The sequence below is a fragment of the Saccostrea cucullata genome, unplaced genomic scaffold, assembly GCF_032062105.1.
Source record: "Saccostrea cucullata isolate Sc308-1 unplaced genomic scaffold, CSIRO_AGI_Scuc_v1 ctg3121, whole genome shotgun sequence".
In the NCBI taxonomy this organism is placed as follows: Eukaryota; Metazoa; Mollusca; class Bivalvia; order Ostreida; family Ostreidae; genus Saccostrea; species Saccostrea cuccullata.
This window is the reverse complement of record NW_026933643.1, coordinates 5017-24199: the sequence shown is the minus strand read 5'-3', so window position 1 is coordinate 24199 and position 19183 is coordinate 5017. Positions and strand designations below refer to the sequence as shown.

The 19183-nt window shown below is 32.3% G+C and overlaps 1 protein-coding gene across 2 annotated transcripts; it reads left to right on the top strand.

Moving 5' to 3' along the window:
* Window positions 1–113: 113 nt before the first annotated feature.
* Window positions 114–13933, top strand: LOC134238780 (uncharacterized). Of its 2 annotated transcripts, none has more exons than XM_062720897.1 (6): window positions 114–259; window positions 3326–3544; window positions 7129–7236; window positions 7346–7409; window positions 8179–8381; window positions 13714–13933. In XM_062720897.1, exons 2-6 carry the CDS (start codon window positions 3349–3351, stop codon window positions 13809–13811), a joined length of 669 nt encoding a protein of 222 aa, XP_062576881.1. In that variant the 5' UTR covers window positions 114–259; window positions 3326–3348; the 3' UTR covers window positions 13812–13933. The 2 variants fall into 2 exon arrangements, with proteins under 2 accessions (XP_062576881.1, XP_062576882.1); XM_062720898.1 differs by having other exon boundaries at window positions 3309–3544.
* The last annotated feature ends 5250 nt before the right edge of the window (window positions 13934–19183 follow it).

Below are 19183 nucleotides of genomic sequence, written 5' to 3'. Positions count from 1 at the left end.
TTAACATGTATCGCTCTGTATAAATTTTAAATCCGCCACCTATTACCTGCACTCAACCCTTTAATGCTTGGTAAGCCATAAACATTTAAATCAATAAGTGCACTCTGTTTTGGAGGTGAGGTCACACGGGTAGCGTCCTGAAATTCTCAGTGTGTTGTACAATTTACTATCTGTTAGAAACATATGTAAAGTTATCTAAAATGGTACAATGAATGCTACTTTACAATATATTTGACTATAGAGAATCGAGTTAACAGATGTAAGTATCATTTAATTTTTTATCAAATATACATTTCCGGTAAAATTTCAACTTTCGTTTTAAAATCCTTTTTCATCGTAATCGTATCACGGAATACAGTGAATGCAAAGTAAAACGTCTATTCACGTAATTTTTTAATTTATTTCTTTTCATTTTGCAAAACAGGATTGTGGTAGTTGCAATTATATCGAGAATACAAAGGGAAACTTCGCAAGATATGGGGATGGGGGGGGCATGTTACGGAAGCGAGCAGGGAGTCGTGTATCTCTGCTGACTTTATCAGGCGTATCATTTCGTATCATTGGAATTTACTTTGCGTCGACATTTTTTTAATTGCCCTAAACAAAAGATTTAAAGAATTATTAAGAGTTAACATCCACTTCTCTCCGTTCGCAATCTGGTCAAGGTTAGAGATATGCATAACAATAGCCGTTGAAAAGACTACTCTAACATGTTGATGATAAAAATTGACACTAACATATCTTGGCATTAATTTGATTCCTGGTCAATTGAGCAAGATTATACAGAAACAATCCAGAAGAGGGTATGTACCCGGTTGAAACCACCTTTATGAAAAGCAAAATAAATAAATAAATAAATATACTCTTCAAAAAAAAAAAAAAATAAAAAACACATCGTAGAATTTTAGTGACAAATTGAACATAAAGATTATTAAGTAAATTGATGCATTGATAAAACAGAAATGTGGTAAGCAACAGGAATACCATCTAAATGTTGTAATCACTCAACAATTTTAAATTTATAGTCAGTTTAAGACCATTAAAGATTAATATCTGGTATGTCCCCTGCCGACACAAATGATAACCTCAAACGACATCTAATGGAAGAAAATGTGCGTAATAAAAACTGTACAGGAATACTCTCCGAGTCCAAATGTAGAACTTTTGTCAGCTGTTGCAGAGTCTGGGGATGCGATTGTCTTTGTCATATCATGTCAAACCATTTTGTCCAATGCTGCTTAATTTGGATCAAATCTAGCTATTTAGATGACTGTGACTGAAACAGGTTGTTGTTTCTTTGCAAAAATAGGTGTGACAAACGAGCCATATGTGGCTGTGTATTGTGGGATTGCAATACGGCTCTAAGATGCTGAAAAATTGAATAAGTGTGTGTAAGTAGAACATGGTTAGAGTACCTTTTCCCATCAAATTCCATTGCATTCGAACCAAATCAATCTTACTTTCTTATAATACAATTTTCCATATCATTACACTACCACTACCGACTTTTTTTAACTTCATGGACGCAGTTATCTATCTAACCGTCATTAAAAAGCATAAGAACTCTTAAACTTACAAGATGCTTTCAGATAAAATTTATGGACTAGTGGGTTAAACAAAATGTACAGCAGTGATGCTGTGGTCATCCTCTTTTCATCTGAGATCTTTGAAGTCGATATTTGGGGTGTTGCTGGGTCGGAACAAAGGCATTGATAATCCTCTTGCAATAATTCGTAGTCAACTGAAAACTGTCTTGTAAGATGATCTGTGTAGTTCGGGGATGGTTAATGCTTTAGATGACGTCCTTGCATTACATTCATGCAATTTACGTAATCCTCGGAAGTGATGCTGTGCTGCTGATGTCAAACGTAGTCATCCATATTTTTTGCGAACATTGGGTGTTCGATGTTAATGATTTGTTTTATAGGTTAGATATGGTCTGTGTGTAACATTAAAACCTCTTGCAATTGTAGATTGCAGTACACCTGCTTCCAGTTGCCAACTTTCCTTTTTGTGCAGCGCAACATTCAGATGCTGCAATTTTAGGAAGCGTGATTTTTTTCAGATAAAACCTGATTTAAACTCTTTTTGTCTGTACCACTTGTAGAATAGCTGTAAAGTTAACAATTGCATTAAAAAATCATTCATTTAACTCGAATACATCGTATCCATACAAAAAAAGGTATGACAAAACCATCACAAATTTTCAGGGCATTGTTCCTATAATGCGTTTCTTTTTTTTTGAAGAGTATATATAAATAAACAAAAAAATGTAAAACAAAAAAATAAAATAAAATAAATAAATAAAAAACCCACAGAAATACGTTACTTGCTTGACGCTTTTTCTTAGATATTTGCCTTTATTAATCGGAATTTATAACTATTGTCTGTTTTATCACAAGTGGAATATTTTTTTTTACATTTCTGTGAGTATATATCACTCATTATTTTAACATAGGCGCTGATGTTATATTGGCTCCACTTTGAAATTCTGCAACCAAATGAAAGCACATAAAATTGTAATTGATTTTCGAGGTGGTATATGAAATTCATCAAAACAGATGAATTTGCTTGCCTGTCATCCTCTGGAAATAAATCGGAAAATAAGAGAACTCAAGACTCCCCTTCACATTATAGTACAAAACAATGTAATGCTGCTTTTTGTGAAAAATTATATCTGTTAAGCAATACTGCATGTAAACAAACTTCTTATCAACAATTACAAATTACGTGTAGTTCATTGTCAACAAGCTCACTTTAGTCCATCATCAGCGTTTTTTTCAAATTAAAGGAACTTGTATTTCGTTTGTGTTTCATTTTATCATATAAAATATTTAAAAACTTATCACATATAATTATATATCAAACGTTCGATTTCAAACCATATTTCAAAGAGATGCTATGATGAAACACTAACTAAAAGTACAAGATTTATATAGAAATTAAAGGAAAATGGGTAATCCATTTGTAAACTCCAGCATTCATTTCAATAATACTGAAATAATCATAATAGCTTTAGATAAGATATAATACTTGTTAACAAATAAATATTTATAACAGAACACCATTCATTTGGATGATCAATATTTGATTTTATGTTAGATACATAACTCTGTGATTTTTTAAAGAAGCTTGATTGTATATTAACAAAAAATGTACCGTTCTTAAAGTAATACAAAATGTTGCAAAAGCAACGCTTAATGGTGTTTCTATTATAAAGCGATGTTTTAATAATTCACAGTTGCAGCAAATTTATTACATGTACTTATGATTTTACACTTTTAATGCGGTGTTTGAAATTTCAACAGTAAACGTGCAATTGGAGCGGACTCTTAAAGACATTTCAGCATGTCGTACGATGGGTTTGGATTTGTGGTGGATTCCTGTCCTTTAAGTCAGGAGAAGACAACTGAGGCGGCTACCAGACTGGGGTGTGGTGAAGATGAGAACGGACGGAGCCGTTATGTTTGTGTTCCAAATAAAAACCTCACAGCTTTATTAGAGTTCTGTTTTACGAAAACAATTGTTGGAATCTACGAGAAAGGTAAACCAATTCCTCAGACATATTTTGAGATTCTAAAGACATACACTGTTATATTACTATTTGTTTTTTTATGCTTGAGTCAAACATGTAGATTTTTTTTTACTTTGCTTTGATATCATAATGGGCAATGTATGTATCCTCTATCAGTTTGAATATAGTGGTCACTTTAACTTGTTTTTATTAGAATATGGTGGTTCATGGTTAATGTTATGGATGAGCGTTGTCATCCTTTAAATTTCTGGTTAAGATCCTAGAAGTTTCAGTGTTTAGTTGTACAAAGGTGTTAAGTGCAAATAAATTCCATTTTGTTCCTTAAACATATAAGCTGATACCTCAAGTTTATGACGTCGATCAAAATTATGATGTAAGTGTGATGTCATGTACATACATATATTAATTGTAGTATACTTCCAGATAATAATCATCACTCCAATATATATCATCAATTTCAGTAAAATTTCGAATTAAATAAGTTTTTTCCCCAAAAATTACGCTCAGCGTAAACGATAATCGGCTTTGCTGTGTGAATGATCAACGCATTTTATCAGCATCAACACAGAAATAGTCGTTTGTACAAACAATTCTTTTGGGGTACGAAGAAAAATACCATAGACCTTAAACGAAGGGACTACCGACTTATTACGTCACAATCACTATCTTCTTGCGATTGCAGCGCCCTCAACGGGATGGATAGAAACAAACTTCCTGTAATGAAATCACTATTGTCGCAGCATTAATTTTTGCATTCTTTAAGGAAATAACAACAAATTAGAGTAATCCATCACTTATCTACGCTTTCTTCCACTAAATGATCTCGATTTACTACTTTGGAAGTTATAACTTTACGCTGTGGAGTCGATGGAAACTTTTTAAATGCAGACATCAGCTGACCATGACGTGACATCTCTTGAATGCTGTGGATTTTATTTTACGGTAGTACATGATTATCTTCTTATTTATTTTACAAAATAATTACACAATTTATTATCTAACAGTATTTAAACAACGACAAATTCCAGATCTATGCTGAATTGATATAAATAAATACATCGTGAACTGTCGTTTACAGGTTTAGATCAACAACATAGTAGTCAGAAGTAGTCACAAAGCAAGTTTGGAGTCCGACGAAGAGGACCTTGACAGGACCTGTGTTGGAAAAATACCATAAGTAACCAAAAGTAAGTAAATAACTTAATAAATTGATATGTTCCCGTTATAATGAAATACACATGTATTTTTAAGAATTTAGTAATTACTCTTAAAGGTTTTATTATTTAATTAGTGTTAATCTAAGATTATAGCATAGTCATGATCAGTGATCAATAGAATTCCTAAGAGATTTTTTTCCCCCACAGGGTCTGTAGAAGGAGTCTGCCTTGCACAGTGATACAGTGACACCTATAGAAAATGTTCGAGAACACGTACCATTCCATGTACCATCTGGTATGATAAGTTAGATGTGACAAAACAATGACTGGTTACAAAACTGCAAAGGGAACAAAATTGGTGTCTCCTATCTATACATGGAGGAGATGCACATGACTGAATTGTTTGGACATGTTGGAAGTCCAATTTTTTCAACTATACCGTATACACAGAATGTGATTATTATTAACTTCTGTATACCATAACTCATATACAAACTGCATCAATATAAATATCAAATAATTTAATATGACTGGAATGAAATATTATTAAAATCATTATTATATATTAGACTTTTCCACTTTTTTATTGATTAAAAAAGTCATTCAACTTAAAGCAATGCTATTTGTCATTAATTATGCAAGGTTTAGAATTGTATATGAGAGTTATTTCTTTAAATTCGTAAAGGCGATTTTACAGTTTAATAAGTCATCTTTTTCTATAGTGAGCTTATATTTTGTGAGCACTGGTTTAGATGTATGGCATATTTAATGTCTTTTTAAAATAATTATTTCCAATGCAATTATAATCACAACAGCTAAGTACAAAAAAATAATCGCTGAGCAATGTGAGCATCATAATTCAGTCTTATCAACAGCTTTGAATAACAAACACTGCTAAGTTATTATTATATTATTTTTTTTTACATAAGTTCAATTGCCACTTTGATTAAACTGTTTGATCTTTTACCTACTGTGTAAATACAAGTTTTAATTGATGTAATGTCCATTGAAAATATTCATACTGAAATCATTATCTGTAATTCAATCTGACAGTTAACCATAAAGTGCTTACACTATGTTTATGTTTCTGAAACTAAAGCCAATATTGTTTATATTATTAAATGGAAAGCATGGGAAAGTTTTAGGAGGGGGGGGGGGGTCAGGATAGAACTTCTTTTAGTTCTAAATTTTTATCCCAACACTACCAATTATCCAAATTTTTTTTTGCTTAAACTATATAACGTGCCTGTTGAAAGTGGAGGGGGGGGTGCTAAACCCATGATCAATGTCTACGTTATGTATATCTTTGAAAATAAAAATGGCGTTGGAGCGCCCATGGCTTTGTCAAAGAATACCCCTGTTGGTTATAAATTTCTACCTCCCTACTCGTGTTACTGTACCATAATCATGATAGGGTGTCACGTACGTCAGGGACTTGTTGCGAACCATCGGAGTTCTCATAAATCAAAAGATCTTTGCTCTTCTTAAAAAATTCCACGCAATAAATAGGCCTTTTTGTTTCTTAAATAAATATGAACGTTTTTTTTTTCATCAAACAGCATCTTGAGTAGTCCGAAAAATCTGACGTTTTCCTGACTTTTTTAAGATTTTGATATTTTACATGCTAGGAAAACGTCAGAACCGGCGCAATTACGAAAACTGGAAATTTCGCCGTCTTCAACTGGAGTTGATTTTCGATACTTGTGAACCGAACTAAATGCCGAAATCAGAATTTATCAAAACAACAATGCCTCTAGTACTCACCAATATCGATGAAAAGAAAATATCACTATACATTTCGTACGAGGACATGCGAGATTTTAAAATGCACGAAATGAAGACAAATCTCGGCAGGGTGACAAAACCTTTTTCAACGGATTATTACATCTTTAGGAACCTTGCATGTAGTTTGACAACTCTGCCGACAAATTCTCTGTGATCATGTCAGAACATCAGTCATGTTTTAGTTTTCTTTAACACATTAAAGAAGAAGATAAATACCTCATAAACTGTTCAAGGAACTCTTTAGTGTATTAGTAAAAAAAAAATTGGTACATTAGGCAAAAGTTTAATTCATTCAATGCTATAATATCTCGACAATGTAGATGTGAATAGCGTTATCTATGTAATACCGGATGTTTTCTATGAATCCCGGTGAGGGCACTGCAATCGGAGGGAGATCGTATAGTGATATTTATTGTGACGTCATCGGAGTCGGCGGTCCCTTCGTTTTAGGTCTATGAAAATACTAATCATATAGCCTAATTGACCTAAGAAGGCGTGTACTATTTACTTCGAGCGCAGTTGTCACCATAGTCTCTGACGCAATACAAAACAGCACAATTAAACGATATTCATTACATGTACATATTCAAAGAATTTTTTTTTGCATTCGTTAATGTATCAAAAACCATTAATTGTATATTTTCTACTCAGGTCATTGTCTGAGATCGATAGGGAATGGATTTCTAGACCAGATTAGCTGTAGTGGCTTTACAGAGGGATGTCCAGATCAGTATTTCAGAAGCACAGACCTGTACAAATGTAAGGATATATAAAATTATTTTATCTACAAAATTAATATTTTAGTGCAGATTATATTACCCAAGGACATCAATGCATATAATTTTATGTATATATTTTTCTAAAAAAGATCCAGCTTGTCTTCATCTTAACCCAGAAGAAAGATGTTTTATTGCAGAGAGATCATGCAATGCGTGAGTTGTGATTCATTTATACTCCATATGCAAACTAAAATTGTTTTCTTGAAAGATTTATATAACTTTTTATTTTATCTTTGTTTCCTGAAAACCGATTGATTTGCTCTTCATTATCTTCATACAATCTTTTTCTACAGAAATGTAATTCTCCGAAAAGTTACATGTATATTGACAGACCGAAAGGTGACAGTGATACATTTAGAAAAAAAATGTACATTTATTGTATCAAAATAAGTTACGCTCGATTCTGAATTAATATCTGCAGACTTTAAACTAAAACTCACAAAAGCTTGCTTTCAGAACATTTTTAAACATCTATCAAATACCCTCGAAGTTTAAATATGCACATACAGTGTACCCCGTTGGACCGAATTATCATGCCAGCCAAAAAATCAGTAAAAAACAAATGTAATACTGTAAACCAACTTTAATAAAGTAAATTGCGGAATATAGTCGTCACGAATAAAAGTTGTTTTACAGTATTCGACTCTCTCAATTTCAGGCCAAAGAGGTTTTTTAACAATTGATTTTTTTTTTGGTAGAAATAGAAAAAGAATATGCAACATTATATTAAGGAACACGTGGTAATCAATATTTTCAGATGACAGTTTAAACAAATACGAAAACAGTGAACTTTTTTGTGTGCAATAAATATACAATTTTTCATTGGGTGGCACTGTGCTTTAATGGTCGTCTTTCTGATTTTTAAGACCATTTGCAATGAGCTACAAATCTGAAGCTAAAATTTAAATTGTGTTGATTAAAGGTCGAAAATAGTAGAAACATCGACAAATATACTGGGAGTCTTGAATATGACAACTGATTTCACTAGTTCTTTCAATACCACAAGAACGGCTGTACACGACGAATATCTAAACGTAGGAGTATTAGCTGGAATTGGAGCCACGGTTTCTCTTCTCTTCCTTATTGTCTTAGCCTGTGTCATTTTTAGATGCCGACGAAAACAAGGTAATTAAAACATTTGCATTAAAAAAAAATGTGTTTAAATTAATATTGTATATGAATAATATACTACATGTATTTTCGACGAGATATTTGTTTGTAGTTCATGGACCATCTTTAGAAAAGAAACAAAAATTTCTTTGCAGATTAATTAGAAATCTGGAGAGCATTTATTAACCATTGTTCTATGCAAATAATAGCATGATCTTAACAGAACTTGAACATCTCTTAGGAACACCATTTTTGACATTTTGAATATCGTACATTTAAGGTACATAATTAAAAGAAAATTGGAGACTATTTTAATTCATTCTGTCTGTATTCCTTTTTCATAGTGCTTTAATTTTGGTAAGAAATGAAAAGAATGCTTTAAATATTGTATCACTTTTTAATATGTATTCCAATGTTAAACTATGTTCAGTTATTGAAGTCCCATGCATCCTACCCCAAAGTATCATAATATCATCATATATGAATTAACTCTATCTGAGAATAATTCGACATGAATCCATCTTTCGTAACTGAGTGGTTCTGGATAAGATTTTGAAAAGATGCCATTATTTTCAAACTAATTTGTAATTATATCCTTTTGGAGGAAGGCCTTGATCATCATTTGAACAAAACTCAATTCCCATACCTTTAAAGGCACATTGACACCCTTTTAACAATTCCTAACTAAGGTAATTCTTAATATCAACATACAGTTGAACATCATTACTGTTTATGTTTATTTACAAGGGAGATACTGGTATAAAACATCGAATTCTTCATATTAATGTTAATAAGACCACCCCCCCCCTTTTTGTGTTTACATATACAAAAAATTAATATCTAAAGGAATAAAATCTTTAAAAATCTTGTTTTTGATGTACTGGAAAGTTATTTGCTATATTAGTATTTAAACATCCTCAAGTAAATTAAAATTCAAGCGCAGTCCACTGACCGACAGTAAACTTTTCAATACTGATTAGTGTTTTTTTTTTATTCTGAGCCAATGTGCTCAGGTCAGCGACGTGACCCATAGGCCTCTTTTTTCAATAGTATATAACGGATGCTTGAATTAGTATTATCAATACATAAGTATTATTTATACACAACAATTCCCCACGACAAATTAAAATCCAGGCTTTTTGATATCATTGACAGCTGCTTCTTCAATAAAAATGGATATCGTAAATTTACTTACCTCGTCTTTGGTAATTTGCAAATTTATTTTGTTAAAACAGATTCTGATTGCACACACAAGTACTCTGAAGTTGACATCAAGAAGATGCTTAAGTTTCTGATTGACAATATCTATGTAGATTTTGAAGACCAGGTATTCCAACAATCTATAGGAATTCCAATGGATACAAATTGCGGCCCATTATTAGCAGACTTATGCGTGAAAGGAAGAAAACACTTCCTGTGGCCTTCAACTCGACATTTAGATATGTCGACGACGCATTGTCAATTTATAATGATAATTTCCATTTCTAGGCGACACGATATATCCTGGTGAGCTTGAGATAAAAGATACCACAGAGTCCGACACCTCTGCCTCATATTTGGATATTTTACTTGTAAAAGACACTAATGGTAATCTAACAACCAAGCTATATGTTAACGTATTGACTTTAACTTTTCTATCGTCAACTTCCCTTACTTATGCAGCACTATACCTTCATCACCAGCATACGGTGTATATATATCTCAGTTGATTCGATACGCAAGAGCATGCTCTACGTATGAACAGTTACCTAAACGAGGTAAATTATTGACAAGCAAGTTGATGAAACAAGAATATCAGCAGTCTCGTTTTAAGGCATCATTTTGTAAGTTCTGTGGTCGATACAATGACCTTGTCAGCTAATACAATTTATCATTGAGTCAATTGCTGACTAACGTTTTTCATACCAATTGTTAGTCCATTATTGATACATTGATACACTGAATTGATGACGGATTGTTTCCGTTATTTCCTGATCATGACAACGAGCACAAGGCGGCAGGGGATGCTCATTCCTCCATAGCACCTAATCCCACCTCTGATATTTCGGAGGTCCGTGTTTGCTCTGCTCTTATTGTCCCTCGCTTTCGCGAAAGCGAGGGGACATTAAATCTCATTCGTGTGTCCGTCTGTCTGCATGTCCGTCCATCCGTCAGTCTGTACGTCCGTCACAAAAACTTTAACCTTGCGTATAACTTTTGATTAAGTGGAGCTATGACTTTCATATTTCATATGTATATTCCTTGTGACAAGACCTTTCTTTGGCTACCACCAAATTTGACCTTTTGACCTTGACCTTGGAGTTTGAACCACTTTTACACAACAAAAAACAAACTTTTATTTTGGCAATAACTTTTACTTTAATAACTTTAACTTTGATAGGTACTAGGACTTTCATATGTCACATATGTATTCTTTGTAGCAAGGACTTTTAATAGATACCAATAACTTTGACTTTTTACCTTCACCTTGGAGATTTCCATACTTATGAAAAAAACTTTAACTTTGACCATAAATTTTGAATGGTAAGGGCTAGGGCTTTCAAACTTAATATATATAATTCTTGTGAGAAGACCTTTCATTGAATACCAAGAACTTTGCCCCCTGAGCCTTGACCTTGAAGTTTGACCTATTATTCAAAACTTTGACCATGACCACAACTTTTGAACTGTAGATACCAGGACTTTCATATTTCGCATATGTATTCTTTGTTGCAAGACCTTCCATTTGATACCATTAACCTTAACTTGTTGACTTTGATCTTTTGTATTTATGAAAAACTTTAACCTTGACCATAACTATTGAATGGTAAGGTCTAGGGCTTTCATACTACACATATGAATTCCTTCTGAGAAGACTTTTCATTGGATAACAAGAACGTGAACCCTTTGACCTTGACCTAGATGGCTAATGATAGGGCGTTCATATTAGATACAAAATGTCATAAAAATTACCTCTCACCCAAAATGACACCGAAAGCGGGGGACCACAATTCTTTGACTTTGCTTGTTTTGTATATTGTTTAATGGACTTTGAGATTGAATACTGTTTGTTATCTCCGAATCCTTCTTCCCTAGGGTAGAATTAATTCCATGAATGTGTGTTTACATGTAATTATGCTTTTGTTTAAAACAAAGCGTTTTAGTGTGTAATTTTAGTAAGTAATTGGGTGAATGAATAAATAAAATTCGGGATTTTCATATAAACACTACGTACACACTAATCTAAAAATGTACTCAGAATATATCAATAAAGTAACCATAAAATGATTAATAAAGGAATCTATACACGAGGGTTGTTCGAAAAGTTCGTGGACGATGTCAGCCTTCGTTATACTACTTTCAAGAAATTTAAAATAAGCTCAATAACCTGTGTAAAAATATTTGTTTTGTTGATGTGTAAAGTTTCATTTCAATCGATTGAATAGAAATTAATTTACTTCATTTTAAAATCAACCTGTTTTGTACCAGCCGAGCATACTCAATATCGATGTAACGTCAAAACATAGCGTCAAGAATTTCTTTCAAATACTATCCTATACAATTCAACAATTAAGTTCAATAAATACTTATTAAAATCCTAATTCCTACACTTCTTTTTTCTAACAATTGTTCTCATTGTAAAATTTCCTTTGTCAATGTTTTAATTATTTTATTTAGCTCCGCTTTTACAAGATTAGCAACTCGCAAGCGCTATGTCTTTTCATGACGTTCCAAATTTTTAAAGTTTTTTATCAGTTTTTTGCTCACCTGAGCCGAAGGCTTAATTGAGCTTTTCTGATCTTTTGTCCCTCGTCCGTCAGTCCGTCCATCCGTCCGTCTGTCTGTCTGTCTGTCCGTCCGTCTGTCTGTGTGTTAACTTTTCACATGTTCAACTTCTTCTCCAGAACCACTTAGCCAATTTTGATCAAACTTGGTACAAAGCATCCTTGGGTAAATTTAAATTCTTAAAATGAAGGCCAAGTCCTCTCCCAAGGGGAGATAATCAAAAAAGGCATCCTTGGGTAGTGTAGATATTAAATTGTTAAAATCATGACCCCCAGGGTTTGGACAGGGCCACAATAGGGAATCCAAGTTTTACATAGAAATATATAGAACAAATACTTAAAAATCTCCTTCTCAAGAACCACTGGGCCAGGAAAGCTGACACTTATGTGGAAGCATCCTTGGGTAGTGTAGATATTAAATTGTTAAAATCATTACCGCCGGGGTTAGGGCGGGTCCACAATAGGGAATCCAAGTTTTACATAGAAATATATAGGACAATTCTTTAAAAATCTTCTTCTCAAGAACCACTCGGCCAGGAAAGCTAAAACTTATGTGAAAGCATCCTTGGGTATCATAAATATTAAATTGTTAAAATTATAACCCCCGGGGGTAGGGCGGGGCCATACTAGTGAATCCAAGTTTTACATAGAAATATATAGAACAAATCTTAAAATCTTCTCAAGAAGACTCGCCCAGGAAAGCTAAAACTTATGTGGAAGCATCCTGGGGTAGTGTAGATTTTAAAGTTTTAAAATCATAAAAGGGAAGGGGGTAGAGGAGTATGAGGGGGAATCTGGTAAAGAACTGCATCATCCAAGTTACTCAGGTGAGCAATGTGTCCCATGGACCTCTTGTTATTAAATAAACTGTGTCCTCACAGATTGTCCTCATCCGATACAGAGACTCTGTTGCTCAAATGCCGACTGTACCATTTAAAAACACACGCACGACGTAATTTCGACATAATTTTTGAGTTTTCAGAATTTTTCCGAATATAACACAAAATTCCATCCTCATCTGCTGTTTTGTGAAGTTCAAAAACATCCTCATTTTTGTCGCTTTCAATGAGTACTACGCATTTTCCCAAATTGATTTCATTTAAACTTATTAAAATTTTTAGCAAAAATTTGAAATGTGAATCAATGTTGCAGTCCTCAATTTCAAAGTTTAGGATTTTTTCCCGTTTTTGCTCCAATTTAATATGATTAGAATATGAGAGAAAATGATTACAGACATTGTCATATTTATTTCGTGTGTTGTTTGTCAATTACTAAATTTTTTACTTGCTCCTCGATCCGATTTTTGCAGTTTCAAATTCTGGATAGGTTTAAATTTAATCATGGCAATTTATTTTTTTATACGAATCATTTGGATTTATTTCTACCAAATTTGGTTATATGACGTTAATTAGAAAAAAGATATGACAGGAGTCCACGAATTTTTCGAAGAACTCTCGTATATCATGTTTCATTATAGTTATTTTAATTACTTTTTAGGAAAAACACCAGTATCTTTCAAATATCATACAGTGTAACAGTTATTTCTCAAATTTCCTATATTTGTTCGTCTTTTTTAATTACAGGATTAAAAAGGAAAAGTGTTTTTCGGTCTACTGCAAACTTTGAGATGGAATCTTTGCTCGATCTGGGTAAGAAGTTCATATCACAGTACATTGTATAAATAAAAATAAGATCAAGTGATGAAGAAGGCACAAAACTATTTGTATCTAGATACATTCGATTCAATGATATGAAAAAGCCTGGACTTTAATTTATCGTGGGGAATTGTTGTGTATAAATTAACTTTATTATATAGCTAATAAATAATCTCTAATAAAATACTACCAAAAATCTAGAGAATTTTAGCGTTGAATATCTTGACGTTTTATTGAACGCTAACTTTGTATTACGTATATGAGTATGCCCGAAACATTCCGAATACGAGTGTTCAATATCGAACGCCCCGTTGTAAACAAAAAAAGGTCGTCTGGTCAAATTCTCAGAGCTAAATTAAAGAAAGGATGTGGTATTAGGTAAGATGTGTTTATTTTCCACACTAAAATGAAATTATTTATTAAAATATAGTAGGTATTAGACACATTAAAACCTAAATAAGCAAATCATATCGCTCGGTAGGGTTATGGGAATGACGCGATATTGAATGCTAACAGAACAAACGTTACTTTGAATACCGATACTGAAAAAATCATTAATTTGACGGTTTTTTTTAGTTGGAATAACTATTATAAATTATGTGGAAATGTTTTAGCTATATAATAAAGGAGTTATTAAACTTATATCGGTGAATATTGGCACTCGTTGGCTATTCAAATGCACTCGCAAGCTCGTGCATTTGAACAGCCAACTCGTGCCAATATTCACCGATATAAGTTCAATAACCCTATAATATCCATTGGGTTTATTTTTTTCTTAAAATACATGACCTTTGATGAGGAGGATTCCACGTTGCAAGGGCTGGGCATCGGTGGTATCAATTAATTGTTTTTTGTTTTTAAATAGAGAGGTTTAGCAAGCTCACTTGTACGTGTACATGTACGTGTAAACTACAAGTTAGAATTACACGTACACGTTAACATTTTTTTCTTGTTTAGCAAAGTATAACCTGTACTTGTACGTTTTTAAACGTAATAGTGGTTTACAATTTGAAAACATCCAAAAAGCAATGATTTTAAATTTCTTAATACTTATATCACCATTTTTATTACCATTTTACATAAATGTATGCATGTACTGATGAGAAAAAGATTTTACAGATTTCTTATATTTTTTTCGGTCAAAGCTTGTTTCGAAAATCTAAATGTTGTGATTTTAACTCCCGATAAATTAATATTTTTCAATTACTCACGTACAATTATTTTATCAGTTATTTGCATTAAATATTCAGGTTTTAGAAAAACGCACACTTTTTGAAAAATAAGCAGTAGTTTAAGAATTATAAGCTGCAAGTTTGGACTTACGTGTACTTGGCAACCTACACGTAAACTGCGTAAAAGGATACGTGTAGAAATTCGTCATTAGCAAAAGTGATGACGTAATACAAAGATTTCTGGTGCTACACGTACACATACGCGTACACGTTGGTTTGCTAAACCTCTTTATTATTTAAATTTTCCCCTGTAAATAAAATTCTTAACACATCTTCTTTCGTCCATTTTTAATGAGTCATAAATTAATAAACTTACAATTTATTTGACCAGAGAAAAAATAAAAACACAAGGATGGATTTGTAATTAATTATATAAGACCAGATTAAAAATGGGGTGAAATAACCTAGGTAGGAGAGAGAAATGACCTTCCGTAAAGTGGTAGAAGAGAGAAATAACCTGGGAGAGAAAAAGTTTTAGAGAGAAATGACCTGAAACCCACAAAACAGTCGTCTATAAAAGTACTTTCATTAAACTATCGATAAATTGTTAGGATATTCTTAATCGTTATTTAATTATGTTAAGTTGCATCACAACTTCTAAATCTTTAAGAATTTTCTAATTTCTACATCATTGGTTGTGGATTGGTAACAGAGCTCAATATAGTATAATATCAACAGCTTTCAGTTTATTTTCTTAGATATTGCGAGACAAACTGTTGGAATTATAGATATCCGCCAAAAATGTTAGATTCGTTGTCTATATGTATGACCATGATAATTTAGTGTGAGTTGGTAATTGAATAAAAAGTATAGTTGAAAAAAAAAATCAGGGATCACTGCATCATAAAAATAAACTATAAACAACAATTTATTATCTAAATTTTAAAGAACATCTGGGTCTCTTAGACGATACATATTGTCCTTTCAAAGAAATTTTACGTAAAGAAATTTCGGGGTTATATAGTTTTGTCGTGTCAGTCTGTCTAACTGTATGCTTGTCTGTTTGTCCGCAAAAACTTTTACCTTGGCAATAACTTTTTATTTAGTGCAGCTTTTACTTCATATCTCACATGTTTATTCCTTGTGACAAGACCCTTCCTAGTGTCCCATCTACTTTTATCTTTCTACTTTAACCTTGGATTTTGACCCACTTTTGCACAGAAATTCCAAACTATTACATTTGAACCCTAGATAACAGGACTTTCCCACTTAAATTACGTATTTTTTACCTTTGAATGATACCAACAATTTTGACCTTTTGACCTTGTTCTCGGATAATTCCTTGCTAATAAAAAAAAAATTTGACCTTGACCATTTCTTTTGAACGGTCATGGCTAGTGCTTTCATACGTCACATTTGTAATTCTTGTGAAAAGACTCCCCTTTGCATATTAAGACCTTTGACCCTTTGACCTTGGAATTTGTTGTTCTTTTAAACAGGAAACCTTTACCATAACATTTGTAGGGTTAGGGATAGTGCTTTCATATTTTACATATTTAATCCTTGTGACAGGACCTTTCATTTGATATCAAAACGTTGACCCTTTGACCTTGACCTTATATTTTTTTTTAAATTTACCTTGGTTATAACTTTTGAAGGGTTGGTGCTAGGGCTTCCATACTTCAAATATGCATTTTTTGTGGCAAAACCTTTCATTGGATACCATTTTCCTTGACCTTTTAACATTGACCTTGGAGATTTCTGTACTTAAGAATAAAACGTTAATCTTGGCCTAGAATCATATTTCACAATTGTATTATTAATGAAAATACCCTACTTTGGATACAAATCACTACACATGCTGTCGTCCAGCGGTACATATCTTCGCCAGCTGTAAAGTTACACGTACATTTTTTGTCCTACGAAACCATTAGGCTTACCCTTAAAGAATACACTCTATTTATTAACAAACTTTCCCCACCCCCACACCCTACAAACAAACACAAACGCGAACCTGCACTTTTCTTGTTTGCTACACTTACATAATGAGAAAATTTACTGTTTTTTGATTTAAAAAAAATGAAATCAATATATGATGGAAAGAATAAGTATGTTTAATTTTCCTTTTGTCTCTTTTTTCTTCTTTTAGTTCCTTTTCTTGGTTTACTACTAAATTAAAGATTATTCTGAATTCAACTGACCAAAATGATTTTTTTCAATATTGCTCTATGTGGAGGCAAAATATTACAAGACAAAGTGTAATTATCCACAAATGATGTTAGAAAAATTATTCTTTTTTATTTGACTCGACGCAAATTATAATAAATCAAAACGTTACAGCCCTGAAAGTATATTTTTACATCTTAAGAATCCCAGTTTATTACATTTTCGTTGTTATTTTATTTTGAAAATTAAGGGATTTGTGATGATCTTCTGTCAGCGTCTCCTTTTTGTAGAGTGGGGGTATTATCTTTTTATAAAAAAAACATTCTCTTTCTCATTAATGTTTGGTCACCTGAAGAGAAAGGATGTTCCTCTTTGGGAGAATAGTTTACTGAAAAGATTTTAAATAAATTTTCTTTTTTCCATTTAAGATACTTTGAAGCATGAGAGAACCGGTACTTACAGTGTATGGAAAACCCCTATTTCAGGTAAACAATTAACTTTCTTAAGTTTATACGGACTGTGATATCATTGTTTAGTTAATACATATGCACTGTACGTCCAAGGGTGCTCCAGGAGTGCTCTTTCCTGAACATCTATAATTATATAATGTTCTACCAAATACTTTTTGAACAAACTTAAAGTAATTTATGATTATAAGAAGAGAATACCAGCTCAAATTCTGCATTGTGTGAATCTGAGCCTTACGAACGCTAATCATGTCGATACATAAAAGGATAAAGCTGATACAATCGTAGAATTCACAAGTTTTCCCCCGTAAATATATATATGTAGAAGATCTAACCTTCATAATCTGTGATTAAACGTAACATAGGCGTGCCTAATTTAAATAATAAAAAAATGATAATTTTCATCCCAGCTTCTATGCATTAATATAAGGGGAAGGCATGGGCACGATTATTGAAAAATGTAATCGATTAATAATCGATTACTTAGAGGAATTTAGTGTTATTGATTAATTACCGATTTTAGTCAGTTTTGTACTGTAATCGATTCAAATCGATTACTTTGGACAAAGTAATCAATTTAAAATCCATTACTTTTATTACCATTAGGCTTACCCTCAAAGAACACACTCTATTTATTAACAAACTTTCCCCACCCCCACACCCTACAAACAAACACAAACGCTAACCTGCACTTTTCTTGTTCGCTACACTTACATAATGAGAATATTTACTGTTTTTTAATTTAAAAAAAATGAAATCAATATATGATGGAAAGAATAAGTATGTTTAATTTTCCTTTTGTCTCTTTTTTCTTCTTTTAGTTCCTTTTCTTGGTTTACTACTAAATTAAAGATTATTCTGAATTCAACTGACCAAAATGATTTTTTTCAATATTGCTCTATGTGGAGGCAAAATATTACAAGACAAAGTGTAATTATCCACAAATGATGTTAGAAAAATTATTCTTTTTTATGAGACTCGACGCAAATTATAATAAATCAAAACGTTACAGCCCTGAAAGTATATTTTTACATCTGAAGAATCCCAGTTTATTTCATTTTCGTTAAGTATATTTTTACATCTAAAGAATCCCAGTTTATTACATTTTCGTTGTTATTTGATTTTGAAAATTAAGGGATTTGTGATGATCTTCTGTGCAGTGTCTTCTTTTTGGAGAGTGGGGGTATTATCTTTTTATTAAAAAACATTCTCTTTCTCATTAATGTTTGGTCACCTGAAGAGAAAGGATGTTCCTCTTTAGTAGAATAGTTTACTGAAAAGATTTTAAATAAATTTTCTTTTTTCCATTTAAGATACTTTGAAGCATGTGAGAACCGGTCCTTACATTGTATGGAAAACCCCTATTTCAGGTAAACAATTAACTTTCTTAAGTTTATACGGACTGTGATATCATTGTTTAGTTAATACATATGCACTGTACGTCCAAGGGTGCTCAAGAACGCTCTTTCCTGAACATCTATAATTATATAATGTTCTACCAAATACTTTTTGAACAAACTTAAAGTAATTTATGATTATAAGAAGAGAATACCAGCTCAAATTCTGCATTGTGTGAATCTGAGCCTTACGAAT

Excerpts from the sequence above, each read along its gene's own strand:
- LOC134238780 (XM_062720897.1), top strand. The coding sequence starts at position 3,349 with ATGTCGTACGATGGGTTTGGATTTGTGGTGGATTCCTGTCCTTTAAGT. Across the intron at positions 7,410-8,178 it reads GCAGAGAGATCATGCAATGC|GTCGAAAATAGTAGAAACAT; the intron begins GTGAGTTGTGAT and ends TGTTGATTAAAG. Across the intron at positions 8,382-13,713 it reads TAGATGCCGACGAAAACAAG|GATTAAAAAGGAAAAGTGTT; the intron begins GTAATTAAAACA and ends TTTTAATTACAG.